This window comes from Oncorhynchus keta, chromosome 32, assembly GCF_023373465.1.
Source record: "Oncorhynchus keta strain PuntledgeMale-10-30-2019 chromosome 32, Oket_V2, whole genome shotgun sequence".
Taxonomy (NCBI): Eukaryota; Metazoa; Chordata; class Actinopteri; order Salmoniformes; family Salmonidae; genus Oncorhynchus; species Oncorhynchus keta.
Window position 1 is genome coordinate 28832186 of NC_068452.1, and position 15420 is coordinate 28847605.

Genomic DNA, 15420 nt, shown 5'->3' on the forward strand with positions numbered 1-15420 from the left:
TCGACAAGCTAGAGATTTTTTTCTCATGCGCACACATACACACTTAGCAGGGCTATGTCATCTCACACACATACACACTTAGCAGGGCTATGTCATCTCACACACATACACACTTAGCAGGGCTATGTCATCTCACACACATACACACTTAGCAGGGCTATGTCATCTCACACACATACACACTTAGCAGGGCTATGTCATCTCACACACATACACACTTAGCAGGGCTATGTCATCTCACACACATACACACTTAGCAGGGCTATGTCATCTCACACACATACACACTTAGCAGGGCTATGTCATCTCACACACATACACACTTAGCAGGGCTATGTCATCTCACACACATACACACTTAGCAGGGCTATGTCATCTCACACACATACACACTTAGCAGGGCTATGTCATCTCACACACATACACACTTAGCAGGGCTATGTCATCTCACACACATACACACTTAGCAGGGCTATGTCATCTCACACACATACACACTTAGCAGGGCTATGTCATCTCACACACATACACACTTAGCAGGGCTATGTCATCTCACACACATACACACTTAGCAGGGCTATGTCATCTCACACACATACACACTTAGCAGGGCTATGTCATCTCACACACATACACACTTAGCAGGGCTATGTCACCTTAGGTCAAAGGCATTTGATATGGTGAAGATCATGTCAAACAGTAATGCTCCTTTGCACAGCGATTTGTGTGTCCTTGCATTTCATAACATTGTTTGAAACTGTCTGTAACAGTAACACTCAGAACACCAAGAAGAGAGCATTCTGGAGCACTGAGTGACAGCTTTACGGTTGTCTTTGGTAATGGTTGGTTTGTCTTCTGGCTGAGTGGGTGGGGGAAAGGAACTCCAATGGCTTCCTGATTGTGTTGTGAGTGTTTGTCTCTGTGAGGTGGATGTTGGCTGCATAGAAATGGAACATAAAAGAGCAGCCATCAGCATTAAGAAAGTGTGCCAGCCAGCCAGAAAGCCCTGATGGTTGCTATTTAATCAAATGAATCAAAGCCTGCTTACCACAGCTGTTCTCCATGATTTTGCATTATGAGCAATGTACTAATTCAAGTGGCATTGCAATTCTATGTGGAGAAGTAATCTGTTGAATATATTTAAATTGGTTACAGTATAGCTGTTTGGACGGGATGGTCTAGCTGGACTGTGTGTGTGTGTTTGTGTGTTGCTCTGTCCCCCATTGCATGGGCAATACACTCGGAACGACCATATGTTACATGAAAACAGCGTGAAAGTCCTAATCCTTGATCGCAAAGCATTACGCAACCTCTCTCTGCCAAAGGGCAACCCATCTGTCCCTCATCATCATCCCAGGCAAACAAATATGATGGGAGGAACTCATTATAGTAGATCTGTAGATCTATCCAATGGCCAACTGTCCAAGGGCAAACATTGGCCATTGTTTGTGTTCCTTCTTTTCACTCAGGTCATGCACTGTCTGACTGTCTGTTTCAGTTTGTTCACAAATGTTGAGGGCACCAAACCACGAGTAAAATATTCTCTCCACTCAAGCATTTTTCTGATAGAGAGAGACATTCAAAAGTTTCAGCTCCCAGCCCTCTAGTCATTCATGCTCATTTCTTATGCAAAAAAATGGATGACAAATGTTTGAGATCAAACCTGTTTGCTGCACATAGGCCTATTTGATCAAACACCAGGAACTAAAGATATTGGATATGGGTATGCTATGCATGACAAAGATGATAAAGATGATCCATGCTTGATCAACAGCAGGTCAGTAGACTTACTGGATTCCATTTGCATGGTCTACTGATATGAGCTTTGAGACCAACATACACCATGAACAGATATTGCAAAAGGATAAATATATACAGTACCACTCAAACGTTTGGACACACCTACTCTTTCCAGGGTTTTTCTTTATTTATTTTACTATTTTCTACATTGTAGAATAATAGTGAAGACATCAAAACTATGAAATAACACATGATAATACATACACGTAGTAACCTAAAATATAGTTTATATTTGAAATGATTCTCCACCCTTTGCCTTGATGACAGCGTTGCACACTCTTGGTATTCTCTCAACCAGCTTCATGAGGTAGTCACCTGGAATGCATTTATATAAACAGGTGTGCCATGTTACAAGTTAATTTGTGGAATTTTGTTCCTTCTTAATGTGTTTTAGCCAATCAGTTGTGTTGTGACAATGTAGGAGTGATATGCAGAATGCAGAAGATAGACCTACTTGGTAAAAGACCAAGTCCATATTATGGCAAGAACAGCTCAAATAAGCAAAAAGACATGAAAGTCAATTAATCGGGAACATTTTAAGAACATTGAAAGTTTCTTCACATGCAGTTGCAAAAACCACCAAGTGCTGTTATGAAACTGTCTCCCATGAGGACCGCCACAGGAAGAAGACCCAAAGTTACTTCTGCTGAAGAGGATTAATTCATTAGTTACCAGCCTCAGAAATTGCAGTCAAAATAAATGTTTCACAAAGTTCAAGTAACAGACACATCTCAACATCAACTGTTCAGATGAGACTGTGTGAATCAGGCCTTCATTGTGTAATTGTTGCAAAGAAGCCACTACTAAAGGACATCAGTAATAATAAGAGACTTGATTGGGCCAAGAAACACGAGCAATGGACATTAGATCAGAGGAAATCTGTCCAAATTTGAGATTTTTTATTCCAACTGCTGTGTCTTTGTGAGACGCAGAGTAGGTGAACAGATGATCTCTGCATGTGTGGTTCCCACCGTGAAGCATGTAGGAGGAGGAGGTGTGATGGTGTGGGGGTGCTTTGCTGGTGACACTGTGATTTATTTAGAATTTAAGGCACACTTAACCAACATGGCTACTACAGCATTCTGCAGCAATACGCCATCCCGTCTGGTTTATGCTTAGTGGAACTATCATTTATTTTTGATGACATGGCCTCCACAATCACCCGACCTCAACCCAATTGAGATGATTTGGAATGAGTTGGACCGCAGAGTGAAGGAAAAACAGTCAACAAGTGCTCAGCATATGTGGGAACTCCCTCAAGACTATTGGAAAAGCATTCCAGGTGAAGCAGGTTGAGAGAATGCCAAGAGTGTGCAAAGCTGTCATCAAGGTAAAGGGTGGCTGCTTTGAAAAATCTCAAATATAAAATATATTTAGATTTGGTTAACTCTTTTTTGGTTACTACATGATTCCATATGTGTTATTTCATAGTTTCCATGTTTTATCTATTATTCTACAATGTAGACAATAGTAAAAATAAAGAAAAACCCTTGAATGAGTAGGTGTGTCCAAACTTTTGAGTGCCATTGTATATCGTATACAAGGTACAACACATTGATTGTAATACTGGTAAAAAATAATAATGACAATGCAATGGCCCGCAGTAAAACTATCTAAAAGCTAATGTACTCATTCATAGACTACGTGGCGCTGTCCATGGTCCTGAATGACCCGTATGGTCGTTCACACACACGCATGCGGTTCCCATCGTTGCCCAGCAATGAAGTCGTTCACCCCATATTATCCTTCTTATCCCCCCCCATTTACCTGTGGCGAGATGAGAGGGATGTTCAGTTCATCACACTGGCCCAGTTGCGGATTGCGCGTGGAGGAGGGGCGTGAGGGAATCCCGGGCACGGAAGGGTTACAGATATCGCGCTATTGTCGTCCGTTATCAAAGCAAGTGAAGGTGGAAGAATGAGTGGACCGCGATATGCAGCCAGGGAGAATAACATTCTCTCGAATGTTTAAAGTTTGAGCGGAAAGACGATGTGTTTTGTTATGTCATGGACTGTTATTGCCCTGGGAGTCCAAAGAAGTGGATGGATTCCTGGGCGAATCAGCGGCAATGTCAACGGGACTGACTGAGCTCGAGGAAGCATCTTTGCACGTCTCGCACCATTGCTCAAGGAGCATCAACCGCGAAATGAACCTTCTGGTGTATTGTGAACATGTAATGCTGTAGGTGTAACTTATTTTAGACAACGCCAAAGAATTGGTGCAGTAGACTATATTGCAAGTGAAGTCTCTAAAGACATTGTTGGTGGTGCACAAAGATGCTCTAAAAACAACCTTAAGAAGTGAAGGTGACAATCGACTATCAACATGGGGATTTATGAATCATTGACTTAAACATTTAATTAACCTATAGGCTATAGCGGAATAACTTTATTTTAGAGACTTAAAAGCCCGAAGACCCTGCTCGTTTCAGATGCTACGGGACATCCTGGCATTTGGTGGTTTTCAAGCGGTTCCTCAACGTGACACTGCACGCGCACTGTGCGCTTTGGCTCAAAGTGAGCAACGCCGCCGTCTCGGCTGTGTTATTTGAGTGAGAACCGGACAGCTAGTGGATGCCGCAGAGTTGTTTGGGTCGAAACCGAAACAAGTGAAGGGTCAGGGAGCTGTTTTTGGGAATTCCCCATCCGACTGCGCCTCATTTCACCATGGATGACTCGGGGATAATTCGGCGTCGGAGGCTGCAGGTGAGGTCCGGGTGTAATGTGTTTGATAGTATCTCTAATTGACAGTTAATTCCATGTAGGCTACACTCATGTCCATAGAAATCGTACAGAATGTGCCATTGAGTTGAGATTATGTTCAATACCATTTTTAGGCTCATATGTTAATAATAACTACCCACACACAACATCCTTTTTAGAGCATGTTATAACAACTGTGCTATGTATTTATGACTTCATATGCTCAGCTGCAGAAATCTTGATGTAATGTATCTCAGCAGAGGTCATATTCATAAGATACGTGGCGACTCTATGTCTATAATGCCATTCAAGGTAATATCTCCATAATGAAAATGTACCGCCATGCATATTGATATGACATGTTCATATTACTAAAGCCGACGTGTTCATCCATTATGAAGTAGCCTGGTTAAGTACGGGTCACCCCTCCCCCTTGGAGTGTGATTCAGTCAAGTGAACTGAGCTGAGCGGCCAGCCAGGCGGGCAGAGTGCCTTAGGGTGTCATTAGGACTGGGCAGTATAGTGATGAAGAGGAGGGAGGGATAGAGAGCTGGGGATGGAGAGACTGGGGATGGAGAGACTGGGGATGGAGAGACTGGGGATGGAGAGACTGGGGATGGAGAGACTGGGGATGGAGAGACTGGGGATGGAGAGACTGGGGATAGAGAGACTGGGGATGGAGAGACTGGGGATGGAGAGACTGGGGATGGAGAGACTGGGGATGGAGAGACTGGGGATGGAGAGACTGGGGATGGAGAGACTGGGGATGGAGAGACTGGGGATGGAGAGACTGGGGATGGAGAGACTGGGGATAGAGAGACTGGGGATGGAGAGACTGGGGATGACCATTACACTGTTTCTTTATTATGCTGGGAAAATCCACCTCACGGCATTGTCAACTCTCTCAATTCCATCCTGTGTTTGTGCCCATATGCTTAACTTCACAGTATTTCATTTTTTATTTGACCTTTATTTTACCAGGCAATTCAATTAAGAACAAATCATTAATTACAATGATGGCCTGGCAAGAGGCAAAAGGCAATGTAAGACTAAATGGACAACACAGACAGAAGACACTGGCAACAGCAAACAAACAGTGGATGTGTGCGTGAAGTAAAACATAAGGCAAAGCAAACTAGTGACAACTAGAAACATCTACATGTCTCAACAACAAGCATGAGTCATGAATGTGCATAAGGCAGATGTGTGTGTATACCAGTGTGTCTCTCTGTGTGTTTATGAGGATGGATAGTGTCTGGATGACCATCCTTCAGATACATCCAACAGCTCATCTCCCTGGAGTCTCATCATCTCAGCCACTCTCACAACCGTTAGTGTCTGTTTAAAATCCCCCTTCTGGCGCATCTCTCATCTCTCTGCGCCATATGGTGACACACCCCACTCCCACAGAGAGCAGGTCAAGGGTCAGCCCCATAATGCACTGCTTCAACATGACTAACATAAAAAAAACTCTTTGTATCTGCTCCAGACACTATCCCTCCAGCCTCCACACACACACACACACACACACACACACACACACACACACACACACACACACACACACACACACACACACACATATATATATATATATATATATATATATATATATATATATATATATACAGTATGTACAGTAGCATTCAGGGGAAGGACCGATTTGAATAATGTGTGGGGTATTGAGGATGGTGTGCCAGCCCTTGGGGATGATAGGACACTTCCATATGACAGCATCACCCTCCTCTCCAGCCCCTCTCCATCTGTCAGACATGGAATGGTGAGCCAATCACTGACACTGACTGAGGTGATGAGCAGGCCCCTGTCTAGGTTCCGATCAGCTCCCCAGACTGACTTTCTCACCATTGTCCTTCGTGTGTTCACGAAATGATGGGGCCAGCGGTGGTGTAGCTGTGGGAAAGGAGCCCAGCCAGTACTGTTTCATAACAGCCAGGGCCATTTCTCCTCCGGCTCAGAAGAGAGGAGCTGAAGGGCATGACGTCAGACGACCATTTTTAGTGCTGCTGTTTCTCCTATCTCATGGCAGGGTCCGGCAGCAGCATTACTCTCTGCCTGCCTCTGTCTGATCCTCATGGCTGGCTGGTGTCTTAGCAAGCCCATCTCATTATCAGAGAGCTTCACAGAGATTACTGCCAGGAAGTGGTCTGGGGGAAGATAATTAAAGTAGCACCATATTGCTGATATTGAGGTGTTGTACAAAAGCTGAAGAACATACGTACATTCAGGTACTTTTTGCAGGTTCTGGAGTTCTAGGTGAATTTATGTTTAATAGAAAGGAAAACACTGTTCACTGCTGCTCATGCTCCCAGGGGATTTTATTACAATAACATTTCGACCATTAGGTCTTCATCAGCATCCATATCCCAGCTGGGGGTGGAAGGTTCTATATACAGTGCTTTCAGAATGTATTCAGACCCCTTGATTTTTTTCCACATTTAAATGTTTTTTTCCCCCCTCATCAATCTACACACAATCTACACACCCCATAATGGCAAAGCAAAAACAGGTTTTTAGAAATGGTTGCACATTTATTAAAAATGAAAAACAGAAATATCATATTTACATAAGTATTCATACCCTGTACTCAGTACTTTGTTGAAGCACCTTTGGCAGCGATAACAACATAAAGTTTTCTTGGGTGTAACGCTACAATCTTGTATTTGGTGTGCTCTATCAGGTTGGATGGAGAGCGTTGCTGCACAGCTATGTATAATGCAAATGTATAAATATAAAAAACAGATACCTTATTTACGTAAGTATTCAGACGCTTTGCTTATGAGTCTCGATTATTGAGCTCAGGTGCATCCTGTTTCCACTGATCATCCTTGAGATGTTTCTACATCTTGAGTGGAGTCCAGCTGTGGTAAATTCAATTGATTGGACATGATTTGGAAAGGCACACACCTGTATATATAAGGTCCCACAGATGACAGTGAATGTCAGAGCAAAAACCAAGCCATGAGGTCGAAGGAATTGTCCGTAGAGCTCTGAGACAGGATTGTGTCGAGGCACATACCTGGGGAAGGGTACCAAAACATTTCTGCAGCATTGAAGGTCCCCAAGAACATAGTGGCCTCCATTGTTCTTAAATGGAAGACGTTTGGAACCACCAAGACTCTTCCTAGAGCTTGCCGCCCGGCCAAACTGAGCAATCGTGGGAGAAGGGCCTTGGTCAGGGAGGTGACCAAGAACCCGATGGTCACTCTGACAGAGCTCCAGCATTCCTCTGTGGAGATGGGAGAACCTTCCAGAAGGACAACCATCTCTGCAGCACTCCACCAATCAGGCCTTCATGTTAGAGTGATCAGATGGAAGCCACTCCTCAGTAAAAGGCACATGACGGCCCACTCGGAGTTTGCCAGAAGGCACCTAAAAGACTCTCAGACCATGAGAAACAAGATTCTCTGGTCTGATGAAACCAAGCTTGAACTCATTGGCCTGAATGCCAAGCGTCACGTCGAGCAAACATGTCACCATCCCTATGGTGAAGCATGGTGGTGGCAGCATCATGCTGTGGGGATATTTTTCAGCGGCAGGGACTGGGAGACTAGTCAGGATCGAGGGAAAGATGAACGGAGCAAAGTACAGAGAGATCTTTGATGAAAACCTGCTCCAGAGCGCTCAGAACCTCAGACTGAGTTGAAAGTTCACCTTCCAACAGGACAACGACCCTAAGCAAACAGCCAAGACAACGCAGGAGTGGCTCCGGGACAAGTCTCTGAATGTCCTTGGGTGACCCAGCCAGAGCCCGGACTTGAAACCGATTGCGCATCTCTGGAGAGACCTGAAAATAGCTGTGCAGTGACGCTTCCCATCCAACCTGACAGAACTTGAGAGGATCTGCAGAGAAGAATGGGAGAAACTCCCCAAATACAGGTGTGCCAAGCTTGTAGTATCATACCCAAGAAGACTTGAGGCTGTAATCACAGCCAAAGGTGCTTCAACCAAGTACTGAGTAAAGGGTCTGAAAACGTATGTAAATGAGATATTTCTGTTTTTTAAGAATTTTGCATACATTTCTAAAAACCTGTTTTTGCTTTGTCATTATGGGGAATTATGTGTAGATTGATGAGGGGGGGAAACTATTTAATCCATTTTAGAATAAGGCTGTAAGGTAACAAAATGTGGAAAATGTCAAGGGTTCTGAATACTTTCCGACTGCGCTGTACATCACAATCACATGTATTCTATTAATTAGGAATTCTTATTGAAAGGATATAACCCCGTGAGATGCACCATCCCGTGTTGAAATGGTCACCAGCGCACCATGTTCTGTTCTGGGCTGAATACACAAGTATAGTGTGGTGTATCCGTTGGAACAGTGACTTGTAACTGGGAGTTCCACCTCCCCCTGGGCCACAGCATAGTATACTGTACTGTACACGAGTATCCTGAACTCTGTCTGTAATGTTGTCAACCACAGCAATCACATGACAATAAAGTCTATTTGAATATTCATAGACATTTGATGTATGTTTTGTCATTTGTGTCACAAACATCCCAATGTGGTTGCGTCTCAGAGGGGCGATTTAGACTCCTTAAACCACAGTGCAGAACCTTCTGGAAGAGCAGTCATCCTCGTCAGGGAGAGGGGGTAAATATGGAGTATAATTGTTTTGCTTTCAAATCTGTGATCAGTCAGTGGGAACGGTACGGTTGTGTCAGAGCTCCATCTGTTGTCAATCCGCTCCAGATCCATCAGATTCAGAGCACCAATCTCTACCGTCAGCCAGTCACTGCACTTTTATTGTGTTTAACATTCAGAAAGCGGAAACTCAATTACAATCCCTTCCATTAGTCTCAGCTTCCTGGATTGACCGCGTCAATGACACAATGTCTGGCCATTGATAAAGTCTAGATTTCAGTGTGACATGAGTTTCTCCCCATATGGCCTGACAAAGTGAGAGAGCATTAAAATATTAGTTCAATAATGAAAATCATGTTGTTTGTAGGGAAGTTTGAGAGTGTAACCGTTATTCATTGCATTTTTTCTTATTCGAAAACATGACATTATAACGTACATTATCTGACATTCTGATGCAAATCTAAAGCAAAAGAATAGTCAGGAGGGGAGGCACATTTTGTCAGACCACTCTCCAGACCCGATGTTATTCCATCATATATGAGCTGATTGGATACATTGGCCCTCAAACAGCTAATCTCCTCTCCTGAACTCATTTGGTCTTTTTGAACCTATACGCTTTCCTGAATCCCTTTACTATATCCCTCTTCCATATCCCACTCCTGAGTTGGCTCTGTGGAGTGACCTCCTCCTAAGTATCCCCGGTCCATGGTCCAGTTTCCTTCCTCCAAGGTAGGGCCTGTCCATGGTGCTGATTCCTTCCTCCAAGGTAGGGCCCTGTCCATGGTGTTGATTCCTCCCTCCAAGGTCCATGTCCATGGTGCTGATTCCTTCCTCCAAAGTAGGGCCCTGTCCACGGTGCTGATTCCTACCTCCAAGGTGGGGCCCTGTCCATGGTGCTGATTCCTTCCTCCAATGTAGGGCCCTGTCCATGGTGCTGATTCCTTCCTACAATGCAGGATATTTAAAACTTGTAGTGTATTTGACATTTTAAAAGGCTTCTGAAGTTTGCAATTGTCACGCTGGTATAAAGGATTTTGGAGACAGGCGCAGGAATACACAATAGGGGTTTTTATTACACCCAAAACAAACACGTATACAAAAACACTGGGCTGTACCCAAACAAAAGAGCGAGGGTAAACCTCTTTGAACGACACGGAACAATACCCGTAATCAGAGGTGGGACCAAGACATTGTTTACAAGTCACAAATAAGTCTCAAGTCTTAGCACTCAAGTCCCAAGTCAAGACAGTCAAGCATCAAGTCAAGTCTCAAGTCCTAAACTTTGAGTTTCGAGTCCAAAACAAGTCATAATGTGCTCTTCACCAAATGTAATACCATTTCATATTTTAACAAGAGTAATAGTTAGTATATTACATTTACTCAAATCATGAATGCTTTTAAAAAATATATATATATTTATTACTTTCCAAATAAACATTACATTTCCATGGAAATACATGGGTAGCCATGAGAAGAACCCCGCCAATAGTGATCGACTATCGAGGATCGCAATGGGGCGCAATTGGGCAATGTAGGCTTGTACACGATCGCCCAACCTTAACACACACACACACACACACACACACACACACACACACACACACACACACACACACACACACACACACACACACACACACACACACACACACACACACACACACACACACACACACACACACACACACACACACATTCTCTCTCTCTCTGTGTGGTTACAGTAGGCTAATGTATATCAATGGTTCTAGGAACAGCAGTGACATCAGGCAGGATTTAGGCTACCAACTGCCTAACCAGTTGTAGCACAATCTTGGGTGCAATGATCACGTTCCTGCACTGACTGACTGTGTGGAGGATCATTGATTTAACGTCACGTTAGCCTACATGATACACTAGTAAAGTAATACAATATATATATTAGCCAGCACTTACCATTCTTTGTGCATCTTCAAATGTCGAACAAAGTTGGAAGTTGTTGCGCCTCTGTCTGTAATTTCCTTCCAGCATGTTTTGTAAGTTGCAATCCATTTTTTGTTGATACAGCGTTGTCTTTATATCCGAAAATAACAATTTGGGGTATCATCTTTCCAAGGGCTCCATCTGAATTCACCCGACGACGTTCCTCTGCACTGCCATGCACAACTTTTTCTCAGCTGGCACAATTTGATCGGTTATTGTCCGATTCAAACGGTAATCTGTTAAATGAAGAGTTGATGCGCTGCACACTTTTATAATAGCATCATTTTTAATATCTGATCTTGGGGAGGGTATCAAGTCAGGTCAAATCATAAGGCTTAAGTCCAAGATAAGTCACAAGTTATTGGTGTTAAAGTCAAAGTCGAATTGCAAGTCGTCATATTTGTGACTCGAGTCTGACGCGAGTCCATGTCATGTGACTCGAGTCCACACCTCTGCCCGTGATACACAATATATAAAGCACGCAGCATAACAGCTGCACCAACGCATAGGTACTCACACCACCAACGGTCATGGGAACAATAATCGACCCCCCAATGGAAACCAAAGGGCACATATATAGAATCCTGCACCTATATAGCATCCTGCTTAGTTCCTTTGGTTTCATACCTCTATATTCGGAAGGTTTTCTCTTCATTCTTTCTTACTCTAACTAGTCTGCACTTGTAGCATAAAAAGATTTCCACTCCTTGTGTGTCAAAGCGAACTAGATGTTCTCTTCATAATCATGTTATGAGAGGTTACATGACCTGGATGAAAAAGTATGCACAATGGAGAGTATCTATTGAAAGTGAATTTCAGTACAGGCATAGACTCAATATGGATCTATGCCACAGCTCTTAAAGTGGCAATTATAAAGTGATTTACTGGTATGTGTAGTATGACGGGTACGAGCCAGATATCGTTATGATGTTGTGTCTGAGATATGTTCATACACCTTCCCCATCACCAGTCTTTCCCTACACTGTCTTCCCTCAATCCACACTTTCAAGTAATGTACAGAGCTCTGATGGCTCAGGATCAATTAGTCTGACCAATGGAGGAGGAGTGAGGAGGAATCAATAGGTTGAATATTCGGTTGTCCTTGTAAAGAGGGATTTGTTTCTATTAACACGTAAACCCATGGGGGGAGCTTAATATACACCAACAACTATCGATGACCTTCGGCTTGTGCTGGGTGTAAAACTCATGTGAGAATCTGACCTTACAATGGTGAGGTCACTTCTCTTTTGATCCAAAATGATTTATTTCATATTCACTCCTCAATCAAGGTCTTACTTCCTTCTCTCCCAAGCATTCATAGCTTTTACCATCTCTCTCCGGGGTAAGACTAAATCTGTGGAGTGTTCCATTTGACACTTCAAGGTAACTGAGTGTGGTATTCTGCGACGCATATAAGGCCCCGCCCCGCCCCCCTTTCGGAAAAGCTGACCACGACTCCATTTTGTTGATCCCTGCCTACAGACAGAAACTTAAACAAGAGGCTCCCACGCTGAGGTCTGTCCAACGCTGGTCCGACCAAGCTGACTCCACACTCCAAGACTGCTTCCATCACGTGGACTGGGACATGTTTCGTATTGCGTCAGATAAAAATATTGACGAATACGCTGATTCGGTGTGCAAGTTCATTAGAACGTGCGTTGAAGATGTCGTTCCCATAGCAACGATAAAAACATTCCCTAACCAGAAACCGTGGATTGATGGCAGCATTCGCGTGAAACTGAAAGCGCGAACCACTGCTTTTAATCAGGGCAAGGTGTCTGGTAACATGACCGAATATAAACAATGCAGCTATTCCCTCCGCAAGGCTATTAAACAAGCTAAGCGTCAGTACAGAGACAAAGTAGAATCTCAATTCAACGGCTCAGACACAAGAGGCATGTGGCAGGGTCTACAGTCAATCACGGACTACTAGAAGAAACCCAGCCCAGTCACGGACCAGGATGTCTTGCTCCCAGGCAGACTAAATAACTTTTTTGCCCGCTTTGAGGACAATACAGTGCCACTGACACGGCCTGCAACGAAAACATGCGGTCTCTCCTTCACTGCAGCCGAGGTGAGTAAGACATTTAAACGTGTTAACCCTCGCAAGGCTGCAGGCCCAGACGGCATCCCCAGCCGCGCCCTCAGAGCATGCGCAGACCAGCTGGCCGGTGTGTTTAAGGACATATTCAATCAATCCCTATACCAGTCTGCTGTTCTCACATGCTTCAAGAGGGCCACCGTTGTTCCTGTTCCCAAGAAAGCTAAGGTAACTGAGCTAAATGACTACCGCCCCGTAGCACTCACTTCCGTCATCATGAAGTGCTTTGAGAGACTAGTCAAGGACCATATCACCTCCACCCTACCTGACACCCTAGACCCACTCCAATTTGCTTACCGCCCAAATAGGTCCACAAACGATGCAATCTCAACCACACTGCACACTGCCCTAACCCACCTGGATAAGAGGAATAACTATGTGAGAATGCTGTTCATCGACTACAGCTCGGCATTCAACACCATAGTACCCTCCAAGCTCGTCATCAAGCTCGAGACCCTGGGTCTCGACCCCGCCCTGTGCAACTGGGTACTGGACTTCCTGACGGGCCGCCCCAGGTGGTGAGGGTAGGCAACAACATCTCCTCCCCGCTGATCCTCAACACGGGGCCCCCAAGGGTGCATTCTGAGCCCTCTCCTGTACTCCCTGTTCACCCACGACTGCGTGGCCACGCACACCTCCAACTCAATCATCAAGTTTGCGGACGACACAACAGTGGTAGGCTTGATTACCAACAACAACGAGACGGCCTACAGGGAGGAGGTGAGGGCCCTCGGAGTGTGGTGTCAGGAAAATAACCTCACACTCAACGTCAACACAACTAAGGAGATGATTGTGGACTTCAGGAAACAGCAGAGGGAACACCCCCCTATCCACATCGATGGAACAGTAGTGGAGAGGGTAGCAAGTTTTAAGTTCCTCGGCATACACATCACAGACAAACTGAATTGGTCCACTCACACTGACAGCGTCGTGAAGAAGGCGCAGCAGCGCCTCTTCAACCTCAGGAGGCTGAAGAAATTCGGCTTGTCACCAAAAGCACTCACAAACTTCTACAGATGCACAATCGAGAGCATCCTGGCGGGCTGTATCACCGCCTGGTACGGCAACTGCTCCGCCCTCAACCGTAAGGCTCTCCAGAGGGTAGTGAGGTCTGCACAACGCATCACCGGTGGCAAACTACCTGCCCTCCAGGACACCTACACCACCCGATGTTACAGGAAGGCCATAAAGATCATCAAGGACATCAACCACCGAACCACTGCCTGTTCACCCGCTATCATCCAGAAGGCGAGGTCAGTACAGGTGCATCAAAGCTGGGACAGAGAGACTGAAAAACAGCTTCTATCTCAAGGCCATCAGACTGTTAAACAGCCACCACTAACATTGAGTGGCTGCTGCCAACACACTGACATTGACACTGACCCAACTCCAGCCACTTTAATAATGGGAATTGATGGGAAATTATGTAAATATATCACTAGCCACTTTAAACAATGCTACCTTATATAATGTTACTTACCCTACATTATTCATCTCATATGCATACGTATATACTGTACTCTATATTATCGACTGCATCCTTATGTAATGCATGTATCACTAGCCACTTTAACTATGCCACTTTGTTTACTTTGTCTACATACTCATCTCATATGTATATACTGTACTCGATACCATCTACTGTATGCTGCCCTGTACCATCACTCATTCATATATCCTTATGTACATATTCTTTATATTCTTACACTGTGTATAAGACAGTAGTTTTGGAATTGTTAGTTAGATTACTTGTTGGTTATCACTGCATTGTCGGAACTAGAAGCACAAGCATTTCGCTACACTCGCATTAACATCTGCTAACCATGTGTATGTGACAAATACAATTTGATTAGATTTGATTTGCTATGTGGGAGGTTTGTCAAAGACATTCCACTAGACAAGCACACACTGTGGAGAGGGTTTCTCTAGTTGTTCCAGAGGGAGAACCTTATGAAGAGGATCACACGCACACATGATTCAGTCTATTTCCTATAGTGATGGGGAAAAAATGTATACAGTTACATATCGCAACATTATTTTTGGATGATATTAAGTATTGATTTGTAATAATAGAAAATTATCAAAATAATTGTAGCTAGCGCAAGTCGGCTGTACCTGCGCCAAAACGCCGGTATTTTTCATCCTGTAGCTTGTTCTCCATCTTCCTTTTAAAAAGTGAACCAACAAGTCTTCAGCACTTTTATTTCTGATCACAACTAATTTTCTTATGATCTCTCTCTCTCTGCAGCAGA

At 44.1% G+C, this 15420-nt stretch overlaps 1 protein-coding gene across 1 annotated transcript in view; it reads left to right on the top strand.

Moving 5' to 3' along the window:
- Nucleotides 1-3482: 3482 nt before the first annotated feature.
- Nucleotides 3483-15420, top strand: part of LOC118364656 (microtubule-associated serine/threonine-protein kinase 1-like) — a 70850-nt gene continuing 58912 nt past the window's right edge. The window contains exon 1 of the mRNA XM_052491283.1: nucleotides 3483-4505. Coding sequence (XP_052347243.1) covers nucleotides 4467-4505 — 39 coding nt within the window. The 5' untranslated portion in view covers nucleotides 3483-4466. The remainder of the gene's footprint in view (nucleotides 4506-15420) is intronic.